This window comes from Pseudopipra pipra, chromosome 3 (assembly GCF_036250125.1).
Source record: "Pseudopipra pipra isolate bDixPip1 chromosome 3, bDixPip1.hap1, whole genome shotgun sequence".
In the NCBI taxonomy this organism is placed as follows: domain Eukaryota; kingdom Metazoa; phylum Chordata; class Aves; order Passeriformes; family Pipridae; genus Pseudopipra; species Pseudopipra pipra.
In genome coordinates, this window is record NC_087551.1 from 100983051 (window position 1) to 101001134 (window position 18084).

Below are 18084 nucleotides of genomic sequence, written 5' to 3' on the forward strand. Positions count from 1 at the left end.
AAAAGATTTTGACTTTTTTTTAATTACCATTCCTAGGAATGCAGCATTTCATTTCAGTGTCAAATCCTTTTTTTCCTCACTGTCATTTATAACACAAGTATTTTCTGTCAGAAATGACAACAACTTCTTGCCACCTAAGGCAATCCCACAGTTTTCAGCTGGCTTGGAGAGGCGTAAGGGATCGATGCTTATTGAATTTGACTCCCTCTTATATGGCGAAATTCTTTAATTCTCTCTGCTCCATTTTAGTTCTGCAAAGCTAATGAGAGCAAGAGGTAATAACAGCTTGGTAGGGTGGGGGAATACAGGTGGTTACATGTAGGTGCTTATGTTTTGCTCATTAGGTTTATAGGTCTGGAGTATTGTTTTCCTTTAGTTTGTGATTGCGACTTGCATTTAAAAGTTATGTGAAGAGGATGTTTCTATATACTTTGAGAGGCAGTAGGATATGCCACATTTTGTAGTGCATTTTGGGATATTTACTACTGTTATTTATATAATTCTTTTTAATAAAATATATCTTTGTGCCCACTACAATGTGCTCTTTAGTAGAACATACTTGCACACTTTTCTTACCTCATTATTAAATAAAGTTCCATAAATGCACATTGTTTACAGCTTTTTTTGTGTTCCACTTCTGCTTCCTTTCTGGAACTATGATTCTCTGTCATCAGCATCCAAAGAGGTTTCTGGAAAAGTCATTACGACACAAAAGGCATGATGATTTCAAAAGGAGTGTGGGAATTATTTTCTTTTTGAGAGGAATTTGGAGGATGGAAGTTGCAGAAATACAGGAGCTAAACTGTAGTTTTTCAGCTGGAGCTCATCCATATTTTAAAATAGAGAGTTTAAACCTTAAAGCTTTAAAGTACAGACAATGTGCAGTCAGTTAAAGCAGTGTGAAGCCATATAAGTACATTTCTGTGCACCTTATCCTGGTGCATTGGGTGATGCCTCTGCTTCGTATTACTAAACACCCCCGTTCCTCATAGTAAAGTCGATGAAAAATATCTACATTTCTGAAGTATTTTACTAACTGTTTTTTTTGTGTTTTGATTTTGCCATGGTGTTGCTGCATTTCTCAGAACTGTCTATCTGGAGCCAGTGTACTTCATACTGATGCTAGAATGGAGTAAAAAATTCTCCTTAGGTTTAACCCACCTTCACTTCCTTTTCTCGTCTTCGTGTTGTTCTCTGTGTACCATATTGTGCAGCAGTGGTAGGTAAAGATGAGGCCTTTGTTCAGGCCTTGCCAAGTCACGGGACAAAAGCCTAATCTGTGCTCCAAAGTGCTTACAGTCCTTATGTCAAGTGGACATGGCTGGTGAATACAAGGGAGGAATCCCAGAAAACTTGGTGTACCTGACTAGTGTAGTGTGTTTGTAGCCGAACCACTGTGGTTTCTTTTTGTTCATATGTATTAGGGTAGTGGTTCTTAAACACTTTAGTTCAACTCTTTAAGCTGTTATTTTTCTGTAATTTACACCTCCATATGTGTGTGTATATTTATGCATATATATTACATACAACCATTCCCTGTCTAAACTCCTGCACTGCGGCTTCTGAGTCTCACTCTTGTCAGTCCACATGATCTGTCTGCCCCATTTGCCCAGAAATGACCTTTCCACCTGAAGCTCCAGAAAAGTTGGGCCTAGCCCTGTTTAGGTTAACTCTTCCCTCAATTGTCTTGGGTATCAAGCTTGTCTATGCTTTCTCAATGTTTACAGGCTCTTTGTTTCTCTTAATTTCTTGAAACTCCTGTGCTACAGAGGTTACTGGTGCTTTGTCCTGCCTCCGTGGAGGTCCCTGCCTTGGCCCAGCCCTGTCCAAGGTACTGGAGCCATGGCTGGAGCTCAGGTGGGCTTCATGCTAAGCTGGACTGTCTCTCATGGATAGGCCACAGGCAAGTCTTCTATTGTTCTCAGTCCTCACTGTCTCCAAATAAATGTTCTCTTCTCTGTGAAGTTGCTAGATAGGGAAGAAGCCATGTTATGGTCAGGCCTCTGTGCTGGCAAGCCAAGATACTGCCTTTTAGAGAAGGAAACACACAGAAGAGGGAGAGGCTGATATGAAAATGGCCCATTTAAAGACAGGAATAAAGTGGATGTTGTGGAAACAAGTGAACTGTTTGTTGAATAGTTGGGACTCAATTCATTTTGTACTAAAAGCAAAACAAGGAAATTAAAAGCAAGACAAAACAATTAAAATTATTTAGGAAAAAAGTCATTAAACTGAGAGCTGGTGAGGTCAATAGAACTGAAGAGTATGTACTAAAGCCTGAAGAACGTTCATTAAGTATCCCAAGAAAGGGGAAAACTATGGGAAAAACTACAGACTTGAAATACTCCGAGAAGAATGTCACAAATGAGCTGAGCCTGTCAGAAATGCAAAGAAAAAACCAGGTGTTCAGAGGAAAGTTTTTTATTCAAGAGTATATAAAGATAAAAGACAAATTTGCAAAGGTCAAGTTTCTTTAGGAATGACAGAAGGCAGTAAAGAAAACAAAAATGCTCTTTAGGCACATGGAGTTGTGAGGAGAAAAAGATAATATATAGAATATAGTAGTATTAAAGATGATGTAGGTATTGCCAAATCTAAACGAGTGCTCTGCTGCAGTTTTTGAGCTCAAAGTGTGGGAGAAGGTAGAATGGATATCAGGAATAGAGAAGCAAGTAAGCAAGGCAATAAACAAAATTGTCAGCTTAAAACACTCAGTTTGTTGGGGCTGGTTAACTTATTTTCCAGGATTCTGAAAGAACTAGGATGGTAACTAGCAAATACTTCTGACAAATCCTCTAAAGACTAGGATGGTATCTGATGTAAGCACAGAGTGTTAAGAAGACAGGGATGGAAAGAAGAGAAAAAAATCTAGAAAAACAATGGTTGCAATGGATACAGAAATGCTGACCATGACTTAAATTGAGGAAGAGAGGTGTTCTTACTCAGAGATTGCAAGTATCCCTGCATGAGTGGCAAGCTTGCAAAGTAACCAGTTCCCTTCCTGCTTCCAGAAATGCTTGAAAAATACTGTAAACATGCATTTACAGCAACTACCACTGCTATGCAAGAAGGCAGTACTTTCACATTTGTAGCATAGTCAAACATGGAAGAACTTCACATCAGGAGAAATTGTGTGTCACCTTATTTACTCTTTTGTTGGTGCTGGAAGTTTCTTATGGGAAAACAGAATTACTAAGAATTATGGTTGTAAAGCTGTACATGGTGATTACACCCAGGTTTCATGTAAAGTTAAAATCTCTGCTTTGGTCCATTTTAACTGAGAGATTTTATTTTTTTTCCTTAACCCAGCTAGAAAATGTAGGTCTAGTTATGGGACAAACAGAAGATTGATGTTTGTAACTACTGACTTTTGCAAGCTGATGGTAGGACTGTTTCTCTTTCTTTCATAGCCTTTTCCTCACACAGTCTTACCGTTGTTGGCATCTTGCTCAAGCTCCTCTGTGTTCAAAGTGCTTCCTGTAGGTAGCTGCTCTTAGTGGGGACAGAGACATAAGCTCAAAGAGTTTTGGGATTGGATATGAGATTTTCTGTGATTACAGTGACCACTACCTTCTTTTATTTGGACTAAATCTAGACTTCTTTCCTGAAGTTTACTGCAATATAGGGATTAAGTGGAGGAGTGTGTTTGGCTAGGAAGCAATAAAAAATGGGAACACAAGAAAAGGAAGACTCATGAAGTAATGGGCAGCTGAAATGTCTAAGAGGTAATGTGAGGATCAGTCAAACGTGAAGAGCAAGAAAAGGGAATTTGATTTAAAAACAAGCTGAGAGTCGAGAGAGTTACCCAGAGGCAGAAGTACTGTGATGGCATATAAGGAGGTGGAGGGTCAGGAACTGGCATGTGGACAGAAGCATTAGAGAGGGGATAAGGAAATACATCAAAAGTCCAAGGAAGTTCAGAAGAATTGGAATTGACGGGAACTGCAAAGGAAGGGGGAGTGTGGCAGTGTTCATGCAGGAAGTAGTATGAAAACTCCAGGCTGAGAATGTGGAGGGAGGGCTAATGTGAAAAGAATCAGTATAGTAAGGAGGTGGGCAGGAATATAGGAAAGGGATAGTGATGGAGGACAGTGAATAATGGTGATCTTATGGCTACATCCTGGTGTGTAGTTTAGGAGAGTGGAAGAAGAGTTCTGCATGTTATATATCCAGAAAATTGAATGTAGTACTAAGTATTATTCAGACATTTTTAGCTGTGGTATATATCTCAATTTTATTTGGAAAGAGAAAATAATTTACCTTATGGGGGAGAGTTTATTGATGGAGGAACTGAGATACATCATTGTAACTGAATAGGCTTTTTCAATGCTGCTTTGCAGGAAATTAGCTTGGGTGGTGTGATTCAGTACTTTTCATCTCTAGTAGCAGGCTTTGTTTTCAAGTGAGTAGGTGTTGGACAGAATTTGAAAAATTTTCTTCTTTGTATATGTGAACTCTGTTTCACAAAAATATTTACTATGGAAGTCGCATATTGTGCAGTGAAGTGTATTTCTTTGGAGTATATTCCTTAAGAGGTGGCTGTAAAAGTTAACGTGAAAGAAGCTATGGTATAAATTCTAGCATCTGATTTGTTAAAGGAAGAAATAGAGAACTGAGAGGGAAGGCTGAAACTCTATTCCTTGTTGTCTTGGAGCTGTATGGTGTGTAGAACCATCTGCTGTTTGTGGACCCCTCAGCTATCCCTGATTAAAGATCAGATTATCAATGTAGTTCTAGTCTGAAATCTATAATTCTGTCTAGGCATTATGTTAAGTATGTGTGTAGATACATCAAAACAGCTGAAGTGATTAGAGCTGAACAAATTACTTTCACATTCCTGAAAGCTTTGTTCTACATTTAGAAGGCATACAGGAGGAAAGATAGTAGAGAAGGGTTGTGAACTTTCGTATGGATTATTTTCTCATATTTTATGATTTCTGTTCCTTGTTAGTGGAAGATTTTTTCCTAGAATATACAATTTCAAGAAAACTTAGGCTGGATTCTAGGGAAGTAAACTTAGAAACAAATGCATTTACTAATCATTTTAAGCCCTTTCAATCAAACAGGATTACTGTTTGGCCATTGCAATAGGAGTGGAAATTTCCTTAGCACTTGCAAACATAGAGCCACTGCTCTGTTGCCACATGCAAAACATGCGGTATAGAGTCTTGCAAAGCACATGCTTTTAGTCATTTGTTTATTTCCCAGCACTGTAGGTGTATGTTACACAACACGAAAAGGACCGCAGAGTGCTCCTACACTTTGAGCTCCATGTAGACTGGATGCTAACTGTGCTGAAGAAAGTAGCACTGAAGAAGCAATGAAGTGGTAAATCTTTTGTAAGCTGCTTTCTGTTTGGTTTCATTCATTCCTCTGTTTAGTTCACTCTGTTTTGTGCTTAAATGGTCTGGTTGTAGATGACAAGCTTTTAAGTATTTCCAGTCAGTCTTTTCTGTTTGAGGGATGGAGTGTTTGCCACTGCCTTCCCTGTCCCCCAGGCCACGTTGATGTGGTGATGGTGCAAGGACACAGTGCTTGGTTACATATAGGTTTGAGTGCTTATCTCTTTGGCTTCAGGCAGTTGATCCAGTAGCTGTTTCCTATTTCATTTAAGAACACAACAGAAGTTCTGATAGACCTGGACACGCTTCTCTCTTCTAAATTGCTTCAATTTTAAATGCAGAAGTTGTTCACTGTTTTGTCTTTAGGTAGCAGCTGTGTATGAATTTAACCTTCATACTGCTCCATGGTACAAGGAAGTACTGCCTGTTCCACTTTATAGATACCTTCCATGTACATGAACTCCCTAATTATTTTGGAAAAGTAAATTCTGAGGATAAAGCTTTTATTTTTACATCAGTATGATGTAAATGACTGTTTTATATCTACTGTTTGGTACACTAATAATTGTGTGACTTAAAATTCGCCTACACCTCAAGGAAGCTGTGCTTTTAGTGACAGAGGTGTCTGAATTGTTAATTTTGGTTATACTTAAAGCTGCTGAAATTCCAGTAGAATTTACAGTTGTTGTTTTCAAGACTGTAAGTGTGCTGTGATTTCTATGTTGGGCATCTAAAATGAATGACAGGATATGACAGTTCAGATGCATTCTTTCGTTTAGAAACAAATTCCCAGATGGAAATTCATAGAATATTATGTTTATGCATTTACACAACAAGAATTCAAACTCTTTACTGAGAACTACAGCATGACAAAATGTCAACAAAATGAAATAAATGCAACTTCTTTGTTCCATTTAACCAACAAAAGAGGAAGATACTGATGTTATCAAATGTTTGGTTGCCATAAGTTGCAAATCTCATATTTGCATTAACTGCTGTTAGTTATGTCATCATGCAGACACTATTTAATGGGGAAAAATGTATTGATACTGAGAGACTATGCAGAGATTTTCAAAGGTGGTCTGGTGAATTACAGAGAGATTGTAGTGCAAACCACAGGCTGAAGTCTGGAAGCCACTATAGAACAGAAATAATTTTACAGTGTTTCAAGAGAAAGTGAGTTTTATCATCTGACAGTGGGTTTCATGTGTAATTAATATACCATCAGTATTATAGCTAGATGCCATTCATAAATTTCTACCCTAATAATAGAGAGGTGATATCTGATGTGGTGTTTTACCTCTGATGAACCTTATTTTGACAGCTGGTTCAGTGTTTCCCTGGGAATAGTTGGTTCATTTGAGGTGATTTGACTGTCTCTCCTGAGCTCCCCTCTAGTTTCCTGCCATTCTTTGTTGTGGGAATACAGTGTCCTAAAAATTCCAGGTGTATCATGAACTGGATAAAGTTTATGTGCCTTTTATTCCCTTTCAGAATGGTCACCTTATATATATGTGTGCCAAAGATGTTTGTAATATGGATTTATTATTTTTTTCTGTTAAGAAGTTCTCAGAGGCCTGGTAAGACTGAGGTTTGGTCGTGCTGTGTTGTTATAGACTCTTTTCTTTTCTTGACTAATTTCTTAGTCCCTGGAATTATTGGATACGTAAAGAAGATCTAGTCAGAGGAGTGCTGGATGAGCAGGGATAGGTCAGTTTATGGCATGCAGTTGATCTGTGCACACAGCCCAAGGTTTTTATTTTTAGGATAGAGTAAGTGCACTACACATTGGGGGAAACTTAACTACTTAGTTTTTCATTGTTTTATAGGTGTTGCAACAGGGATGTCTGCCTAGTTCAAGCAGAGGATTTGAAGACCACTAATACCAAATTAGACCATTGATATGGGAACTTCTGAGTATCTGGAAAGTGTTTTAATTTGTTAATTGCTCCCATAAATGACTAAAAACTCTCTATTCAAAAAGCTTGTCATATTCAGAATGAAAGGGCATTATGTTCTGCAAAGATTAATTTTTGTTGGCTCTGATGGTGTATAAAAGGATTTAATACTAGGGAAAAGAGTTACTGAATTGAGAAATCTGCAAAAGGAAAATCCCATCAGCCCAGCTCTTTGTAATGTTGACTGATGCAGGGTGAGGATCAGCCTCTTCCAACAGCTGGGCTCTGAACCAAGAAGGGCTTTGATGGATACTGACAGCAGAAATGCAAAAACATGAAGGTAGAAAAAGGTCTCTTGCAGGGTGAGGACTAGAGAATTTTGACATGGGTAAAGGGATGGTAAAGTTTACTTGGCTGTTCAAGATGGTTGTCACTGGAACATTTATCCTGTTATCTATATTACTTTGTTTTCCATAGTAATATATCCTAGGATGTTGAAGTGTGTAATATTAAATAATTGGAAATGGAATGGTTAGTGCAACTGAAAAATTAAACAACAATTAAATAATAAATAAGGGAGTTTTATTTACACACCCTTTGTTTAAAAATGAGCCACTGTAAAGAGTAAGTGCATTTTTTTTGTTACATTGCTTATGAGATTTGTATTTAAAGTCCAATCACCTTGTGTTTGAAACCAGATAGCTGCGTGTTGGTGGTGAAAGTATGAGAAGAGAAGGAAAATTTATTTCTCTGTATCAAAATTGATTAATGCAGGAGATGGATGTGTTCTGGAGAAATAGTTGGCATAAGGAGCTTCCATTTTCTTCTCTTAGGCAAAAGATTTTATTACACAAAAATGCTTGATGTCTGTCTTCCAGTTAAGTACGTTTCATTTCTAACTGTTGTGAGGGAAGCATGTGGAAATCCAACAGTTCATACAGAGATACAGCACTTGTTTTGTCCGGTGGGAAACGATGACATGTAGTGACTTGTATTAGTGATATAACATTTTGTAGCTCTGAACCTCGGATTTGAGGTAGTTTATTATAGAATTCTGTTTTTTAGGCATCACTTCTTTGTTTTGATAAATTCATTGTACAAACTCATCATGCTCAGGTGTGGTTTTGTAAACAACATAGGGCAGTGTCAAATTCTCCCATCTGTTACCTTTGCAGCAGAATTACCTTGCACTTTCAAGTATTAATTTCCCAAAGCAGTGGCATTACCTTTTCCCACCATGCATACCCTTAGCTCTGTGCACAGTAGTTTACTACATTTCTTCTGCCAAATAGAGCAGTGCTTGTTCAAACAGATTGCCTTGGCTTTGGGCCCACAAGAACCACAAACCCAGATGCTGAAGAAATAATGCTTCTGTGGAAAGGGACCTTTCAGAGACAATTCTGCCATAAACCCTGTCCTTTTTATAGCATGTCTGTCTCTGTACCCTCACAGTCTCTTAAGTTGACAGGTCTCATGCCAAAGAGCTCATTTATACAAATTCACTGGCATAGCTTCCGTAGAATATAATGTTCTGGAATATTTTTTCACATGCGCAGTCCTAGTACAGTAATTGCCCTAAATTAAAGTTTTTTAAATTATTATTGTTTTTCTAGAATACATTCAGAAGCTGCAATGGCTTGCCCTAGACTATGCCTATCAGGTTTTTTTCCACCTTTTGGATCAGTCCTGCTGTGAATGTGCCAGGTGATCAGTGGAAGGAAACTGGAGAGGATTTAGAAAAGAAACTAATATGTGGAGAGAGGAAATGACATAACAGTAGGAGAATGGAAAGGGGATTTTGGAGGGGGATAACATAATTTAGGAAGTTTTTTTACCGCCCTCTGTAACAGAAAAGTGGATTGAGCCCAGCAGTGTAGACAGTTCATTTCTAATAGAAAAATAATAAACAGAGATAGAATGTCTGTGGATATCTCTGATCTTTGAGTCAGCGAGGATTAATTACAGCAAGTATCAGATTGCCTGTAACATACACCAACAAAGGCAAACTATTGTACTTGATCACCTCTCTCTTTCTTAACTGAGCCAGTTTTTTCCTGTGCCCTGTTGTTTTTGGGAAGGACGTTCTTATATGTGTTCAGCATCTGCAGCAGCCTCTGGCATTATTACTTATTCTGAAATACTAGAATGGGTGAAGTACAGAAGGATTTCTGGCTATTGAGTAGCCCCATGTTTTAAAGCAAATGGCCAAAATGAAGAGTGAGATTAGATTTTGATTTAAAGAAATAATGGTTAAGAATTGTTTATAGTGAATCTAATGTCAATGTGTTAATATTTTATTGATATCACTGTCAGTTAGATATGCAGTATGGGGAAGAACACAGGTTCCTGTCTCTGGGATTGTATTTCAAATGACTTGGAGATTTATTTCCCCAAATTTTGTTACTGCTTTAGCAGTACCTCTTTGTTGTTTTTGTTCCAATGGGCTCTTTATTTAAAAAAAAAAATGGTAACCTTAAGACTTTCTCAAATTCAGATCCAGTGCTGTGAATGCTTTCAGCAAAACCCCATCCAAACAGCTGAAAATGTGAAATAGTTAATTTTACCCTTTCTAAAAGGAAACTGTTGAGAGTAAGAAGGATTGAATGTTAGAGACTTAGAACTGTTTTAAATGAAAAATAGAACAAGATGATGCCTGACTCCTTCCTCTTCTCCCCTTCACTACTTGCCACAGTAGGCTGTTGTGCAGTCAGGAAGGCACTTGCACTGAGCTGCGAGAAGTCAGGTTTAGTTTTTTTCTTTCCCTTGTCTGGATTTAGAAAACTTGGGCTTTTTGTTTCTCTCTTGAGAATAGTCTGTTGGGCTGTGTAGTGTTTCTGGTTGAGAGTCTCTCTATCTTTTGTTTTTAAACTCATAGCTGGAAACTGGGAGATTATCCTGGGGTAGGATGTATACGTGCTTTTCTTTGCTTGCTGCCCTGAACATCTGCCGTTGGCTGCTACTGATAGAGGATATCAGGTTAAATGGAGTGTTGATCTGATCCAGTGGCTATTTTTCTGCTACTTTACAGAAAAATAATTATTTTCTGGGCCACAAAGGAGAAAGGCACTGGTGTAAGGACACTTGCATAAGATAAAGATCCAGAGTTCTGATGTAAGTTTGGCACAAAAGGTATTTAATGAACATCTAAAACACTAGAGCCTGGGGACTCTCCATTTATGCTGCAACTGCCCTGGTTTTCCCCATATCCTTTGATTCTGTAAAAGGTGCCAAAATAATCTTTGGGATGTTCAGTTTCCCAGTTTCTGCCTTCCTGCTTGTTTTCCTCCTCCATTAAAATATGCTAAAAATAGAACAGTTTGTTTCCCCTCCCTGCACTGAAAAGAACAAATAATACGTTTATCTTTTGTGCCAGCCTATATATTGCACAGATCTATTTAGGCAATATAGATTTGGGGATTGATGCTAGTTTTGAGTCAGATTTTTTAAAGATTGTGGCATACAGAGTAGGATGTAGAAGAACATTTCAGGAAGTTTCAGTAATCTCAGACTGATTTCTTCCTGGTAAGATAGGTTTGGTTCTAATTAGTTGGCACATTTTATTGTTCAAAGTAGAAACCTTTGAAGCAGTGAAAATGGAAATTGGCCTTTGGCAAGTGAAACTGGACCTTGTTCCTACATGTGGAAAAAAGCTTTGCTACTGATCACTGGTAGCTTGAGTCCTCTCTCTTGTGTTCCTTTGAAAATCTCTCTTTTCTTCTGTTTGTTTTGCTATGCTTCTTCCCCTTCCTAGTATACTTTCTACAGGCATATTTGTTGCTAAATTCTCATCAGGCACATAGAACTTTAAAATATGTCGTGTAAGGATTTGAATTGCTTCTTTTACACACTGTCTTTGCCTCAGAAATGCATTTACTTAATTATTTTAATTTTGACATTTTCAGCCTGTGACATGTCAAGTACTTGATTCTTGTATTACCGAATACCTTGTGAAAATACTTCAGCAATGTGTCAAAAGTGTATTTGTGATGGGTGCCAAAATGTTAGCCTTAACTTGCTAGGAAGAAACAAATGTGAATTACCATTAAAAATACTCTCATATTGCAGGTAATTTTAGTGTTGGTTTTTTGTGGTGTGTGTGGTCAAGTGTGGTAACTTCACGGAGAGATGACTGAAGATACAGCAAGAAAAAAGTTACAGATTTTTCAAGCGTGGCAAGTAAACATACTTTTAATCATTTTCACTGTGTAGCCCAAGGTTGTAAGGTAAACAGTTTCCAAACTAAATGGTGTTTCTATGCCATTTAAGAGAGAACAGCTATGCATTTTTGAAGACTTGTCAAACAAGTGATCTCTACCATCTCTAGATATGCTGCATAAATTCTGACGTAAAAATTAATTTACCTTAAAAACGGTTTCACAAGATTAACATCAGAAATCACATAAAAGTAAATGAACAGAAGACATAAATACTGTTTGGGGAAAGATTGCACTGCCAAGGGCACACTCAAGAAGGTCACTTTTGAGTTTCTGTTTCAGTTCACACTGCATAACACCACTTCTGTAATATTGTAACTTCTTATGTGCCCTACAGAATTTTTTACTATTTTTCCCCTAAGTCAAAGCTATATTTACTGTTTTTAACAGAGGAGTCTGAATGCCCATCAGCAGAAACTGAGTGGGACTATGAAAACTATTTATATGGCTTCTCAGACTTAGTTGTGCTGAAATAAACAGGTGTCAAAATAAACAGTCTTACAATAGAGTTTTTTGGGTCAAAACTAGAAGCATTAGATAAGAGAATAAAATGATACCACCATGTGCATTACTTGGTCACTTTTCTTCTGGTTGAGAAGTTCCCTGAGCACTTCAAGTGAGTAAAAAGTAACGCTGGAATATGTAACACCTGAAGCCATTTTAAAGTTCCCTGCTTCTGGCTCTGCTCACAGTGCACAAAGCAACGAGTGAGGGGAAGGCAGTGTTTTGGTGCGTGTGTGTGCATTGGTGTAGTGTGTGTATATTTATGAAACTAATACAGAGTTAGAAACTTAAAGTATAAGAAAGCTACAGCTGTATTTAAAGTGATATCCTAGTGCTAAGATGTGGATGAAGAAAAGGATGTGAAAATATGAAGAACAGTACTAAAGACAAGGAGCTGACCCTTTCAAGTTTTACGCTGAAATTATTCCTTTGGAACACTAGTTGTGAATAAGCACCAGTGTTGTTCAATTAAACAAGGCGAAGTCCCCTTCTCTATTTTTTGGTCTGTAAGCAAGACTAAAATACAGTATTACAGATGCAAAGCTTTTCAGTATTTTCCACCTTAAGTTGTAGGCATACAAAGCCACTCTTAAATGCAGCACTGTCAAAAGATTTCACTGAGGAAGGGAGGAATAGACAAAGCCTCCTACAGGAGCAAGTCTAGTATCTTACTACAGTAGGACCCAACAACATAATATTTCCTAAATGTATCCAGATCTCTCTTAAAATGGCTAGATATTTTCTCTCTCTTTTTTCCTGTTTGGAAAGCTTTCCAGAATTGACTTTACTCCCCAATTTCTAGTCACAGTTTGTTCATGTTCATGTACAGCTAACTCAGCTGTTCTTATTCTAACGTCACTTTTTAGCTTAAATGTTTCTTGGTGTTTATCCCTTTTTCCTCTTTGTTGCTACCAGTAGGGAATTTAGCTATGACCCTTTCCATTCAGGAGAGAGGAGGCTGCCTACAGCCTGTCTGTCAGGGTAACTGAACAAGCACAAGGTGTGGAGGATCAGTGCCATATTATCTGAACAAAATTGCACTGATCATTAGTTGCCTGCATAATATATGCCCAAACACCCTTGGGTGACTGGGAATCATTTCAGGAAGGCAGCCTGTGCTTCTTGCACTTTTTGGTTGTGGGTCTTTTTGTTTGTTTTGTTTGGGTTTATTTAATTATTTATATATTTAAGCATTTTGTGCTTGTAATTTATTTACATTTGTGTAATGGGTACCTTCCAGTTGCCTCCAGCTATCTGCTTGAGCTAGCTGATTCAAAGTTTGCTACAGCTTATTCCCAGTAATCTAATTACAAAATCAGAGCAGTACAAGATTTTTTTATTCCATTCCATACTTTGCATACTGCTGGATGAAAGCAACACCTACATTGCCTCCCATTTTGTGTGTATAGTTTTTCTGTGTTTATCAGAGTCAAACATCCAGTGGTTCAGAGACACATGCAAGTTGTCAAGTCCAATGTTTTGGACATAGACCTTTTTTTTGCATTTCAATGATATGTAGCGTTCAGCGACTTTTTAAATTTTTTTGTTTTGTTGTCTTTGGTGGAAGGAGATCTCCTGTATCTTTGTGGTTTTAGTTTTGATGCCTATATCACTTTGTCATCCTGTGGTGACTCTGCGAGCGTGTGGTAAGCCAAAGCCCTGTGTTCTCCTGATATCTTCCCGACGAATCTCCCAGTTTATATATGTGTTTTTCCCTTGGATACACAACTTTGCAGTCTTCACTCTTGAATTTCATCCCATTCTCAATAATCACATCAGTGAATTGTATCATCAATAAACCACCCATATTTTAAAGAGTGAAACATGGTTAATTTTTGTGACAGTTTCTTCATTTTACTAGTTACAATATTCTTTTAAGTTTTATGTGAAAATACCATTACATTGAGTACTGACTTCAGTTCCTCACTTTTTTTCTTTTTTAACTGGGAGAGGGAAGAAATAGCACATTGAGTCCACGATGCATTGATAGAAAGGTGGGAGACTTTTCTACTGGGATAATTTTTGTCTGTTTTTCATGGCTTTGGGGTGTGTATCATCTACCTGAACAGAAGCTGAGCTGAGTCCTCAGGTAACAAAGTCAGTGTTAGTCAAGGTGGTATTTAGCCTACTTAAATCCTGTTGGTTCCTTGAATGTTTCAGCATCATTCTACAGACTCCTTGTCAGCTACTCACTGTAAAAATGTGCTACCAATTACCAGACAAACTGAACTTACAAGGCCTGTTCTATTGTGGTGAATGAACATAAGAAGAAAGTTTGAAGCTAATGTAATGCTAAGGCTTAAAAAAAAAAGTAGCTGGTAGAGGTAGCAGTGTAGTAAAAGTGCTCCTTAGTCATATAGCTGCTGAATTCTTGTTCAGAAATGTCCCTGCAGGATTCTTCAGCAGGACCATCTGAGTATACCCTCTTATTCATTCCTGGGTTTGCCATTGTCTTTTGAATTGGATTGTGTTGTATCAAGTGTCTACCTGATTGTCAGAGTTGAAAAGTTGACTTAACTGAAAAACAGCTTTTTTAAAAAAAATTATTAATTTTTAAACATGGTTTTCTTCTCTCCTGTGGCTTATGACATGGCCCCACAAGCACTTGCACAAGCTGAAAAGGCAGGCAAGGGATGAAGGGAGGATCCAAGGAAGCCTGATCTGGCAGTCCTGGCCATTTTCAGTACATTAGGGCTTTATGTTTGCTTGTTCTGTTGCACTCAGTGCTGTCAGTGGGGTTTTTTCCCATTGTCCTTGTTTTGAATTTTTATGTGGACCAGCTGTCTGAGATGGGTCGGTGCTTGAGTCCTCACTGGTGTGTTTGGGGACATCAGCTGTCATTTCTCTTGGGTCCTGGTTGTGCTGTGCCTTGCGAGTTTGCTCCTCTACTGCCTAATCCCAGTGAAAGTGGGAGTTGGTTGAGAGAAGTTGCAAACCAAAATGATGACTTCAGTTGAGGAAGAGGACATGAGGTTTTTTTCCTTACTGGGAGTTTATGCTTTCTGATTGAGGCAGTCACGGGCCAGAAGACTTTATGAATCCATAGATCTGTCTGGATCCCTGACCACAGTAGTAGAAGTAGTTCATAATTCATCCCATGTGCTTAACCTTCCAACTTTTTCTTAAGAAGTATCTCCCCCAAACTAAGGTGCTGAGATTAAATATTTTATCATCTGCACACACAAATCTAAGATTAGCTGGGAATGGAATCTGTAAGTTTTAAGTCTCTGGCTCTGAGCCTTCTCTTTGGGCTGTTACTTGTAATGCCTGTAGTTGGAGACATTACTTTTGCTTTGTCTCCAGCAGGGTATTTGCCCTTCGACAGTTGTCAATGAAGTAATCATTCCTCTGCAGTCAGCTGATCAGATGGTGCTTTTCTGAGGTTATTTTTGGAAATCACCAAATACACAATGAGGGAGTTCACTTAATGTACTCATATCCAAACAGGTGACTAATCTAACCTTTGAGATCACACTGGATACAGGTTTGTTATAGTGGATGCAATTTAAATTGCTGAAGAGGGTGAACAGAGCTGGCGTGGCTTTCTTATAGTTTTATTGCCCCCTTCCTCTTCAGAAGGGGCACTTCAGAATTCCAGGTGATAAGACCTCTGCACTTCTTTTGCTGATATGTTTCAGATGTGAACTATAAAGATGCTGGAGGTAAAACCTCCAATGAATACAGCAGTACCATGACACTGTAATGTTAATAGTAAGGCATCATCTAAATTGTTTGGTTTCCATGGAATGCTGCAAAGATTTTTGCCAGCTATTTCTGGTCTAAATAGATTCAGTATAAGAATACTCCTAAAATATGGGGTATAATGTTTCTTTTTGCGTTCAATATGTTAAAATAATTGGATAGAGTCCTAGGAACTGACTTCTGCATCGTTTCTCTTACACTCATGAGTAACAATAAAACAATGGTAGGTCAAATGTGTAGCTGCTGCGATTCACTGAAATCTTATGAATGAAAACTGGAATTAATTTGGTGGGTTTTCTTTGCTTTTTTTTTTATCATGCATCATGCTAAGCAGCTCTCAACATAATACAATTTGTAGTGGATGATATTGTTCTTCGGTGGGGTCCAAAAACACCACCATCTCGGAACACATACTGAAATTTTCTTGAAGATTAGAAACTTTTTTTTTTTTTTTAAATTTGTATAACCATAATTCTGCCTCTCCGTTCTGGAACAATTTTACATTTTTGAGAGTGCCTGTATTTCACTTTCAGTAAGCAAAATGGTTGCCTGCTTTCACTTCTTTCTTTGAAACAAATTGGTTATTAGTGCTTGAGAATTCTTAACAAGATTTAAACTTGAATTTTATATAGTGTTAGTGAAAGCTTTGCCTTGTGTTAAAATGTGTGAAAGTTATTTGAGAGATATGTAATTTATTTTGTTCAGCATAGCAGTGAGAAAGTTCATATAGTTGGGAGGGCAATTAACTAAATTATCCAGGAAAACTGAAATTAAATTCCATTTTTAATATTCTGCCTGGGGAAGTGATATTGCTTGTTTCTCTAGCAGTGTCAGAACAGAACATATGATGGGTCAAAACTGTTTTAAGCTGCTTTAATAATTTAACATGAAAAGAAGATACTGTGTAAATCATTTCCTGATGAGTGTGCATGATGCTGGCCACCAGCAAAAGAAGAAGGATGTATTTTTGTGGGCAGGGGGACAGAGTAGATTGTTTATAGGGGAGTGAAAGCAAATGGCAAGTAATTTATTAATTACAGAAATAAAGTTAACCAACATAATAGTGTTATAATTACAGCAGGTTTCCAGAGCAGAGGTTTGCCAGAGGGCAATCCACTATTCCACGTTTAATTTCTCTCTTTTTTTTTAGGCTCTAGATGTTGACCGAACTGTTCTCTATAAAATGAAGAAATCTGTCAAAGCCATAAACTTATCTGGTCTGGGTAAGTACATAACTCCTGTTAGTTTATATTGGTGAAATTGTAGGATTCAAACAGCCAGATGTTGTACTGAATCAGAAAGAGTTATATGGGTAACTCTGAGAAGAGAAATATGTACATTTTAAATAACAGTTTTGAACTAGCTGCTTGATCCTGAGCTCAGTAAGGATGAGATGTGGTGAGGTAGCTGAATGTCTCTCGCCGGTGTTGGGGTACAAAGTGGGGAAGTTGTGCTCTCCCCTTTCCACCAGGTCTGGGCTACCTGCTCCTTCTGCCACCCCTGCTGCTCAGCAGATCCCTAAGTGAGGTTTTTAGCTCATGTAAAGCAGCATATGCAGTGAAATCAAGTTAACTGGGATTAGATGGGCACCTGAAGTGGCAAGGCAAGTGTATCATCAAGAGCTGAGGGCATGGGAGGGGTGAAATTACTCTTTGGCAGCAATAAGAAGCTACATTTGCTCTAGTGCTTTGTGAAACCTCACCCTTCCTGGTGGCTTCCACTTATGTGTGTTGAGAATTTCATGACGAGAGATCTGATGGGCTACAGTTTTTGTTGTCATGTTGTACAAAGTCAGATATTTCTCTTCCAATGCTGATAAAATACAAAAAACTATTGCTGCATGTGTTTTTAAATGTGTGCCAATCTCTTGGAGTTGTGTGTGTTTATCTTCTTTGAAAAAAATAGCCAAAGCTTTTGTTTTTGTGCGTCAGCAGCATTTTGTGAACAAGAAACAGCATTTGTTTTTGTGGATAAGAAACAGCATTTGGTTGGCTTTTGTTGTCACTGTGCAGTTCATAGCAATTAGAGCTAAGAAAACCAATATTACATGCAAAACAGATAGGCCTGGCAACCTTGGAGAGCCACCAATATCTGAGAGAACTGGTGGTCATGTTGGTGTTCGGACTCAAGGCTGGAACAAGAACTGCTGTTGTGGTGTAATTCTTGTCAGCTAACTGAAAGGAAGTTCCTTCTTGTCTAATGTAATGAAGTTGTTATAGCTGTTGTCTTTGTACTGTGGAGGGTCCAGTTTAAGATTCATCTAGAGTTGTTTCATCTGTTACGTATTGATTTGGCACCCTTTTTTTCTGGTTATTTTTTGGTTTTGTGGGGTTTTTTGTTTTTGTTTTGGGTTTTTTTTGGGTTTTTTTTGGTTTTGGTTTGGTTTGGGTTTTTTGAGGGTTTTTTTGTGGTTTTTTTTGTTTG

At 38.0% G+C, this 18084-nt stretch overlaps 1 protein-coding gene across 2 annotated transcripts in view; it reads left to right on the plus strand.

The window, feature by feature from the left end:
* Positions 1 to 18084, plus strand: part of ASAP2 (ArfGAP with SH3 domain, ankyrin repeat and PH domain 2) — an 84792-nt gene that overhangs the window by 4740 nt on the left and 61968 nt on the right. For both annotated transcript variants that reach the window (XM_064650494.1, XM_064650493.1), the window contains exon 2: positions 16811 to 16883. In XM_064650494.1, the coding sequence (XP_064506564.1) occupies positions 16811 to 16883 (73 nt within the window). The remainder of the gene's footprint in view (positions 1 to 16810; positions 16884 to 18084) is intronic.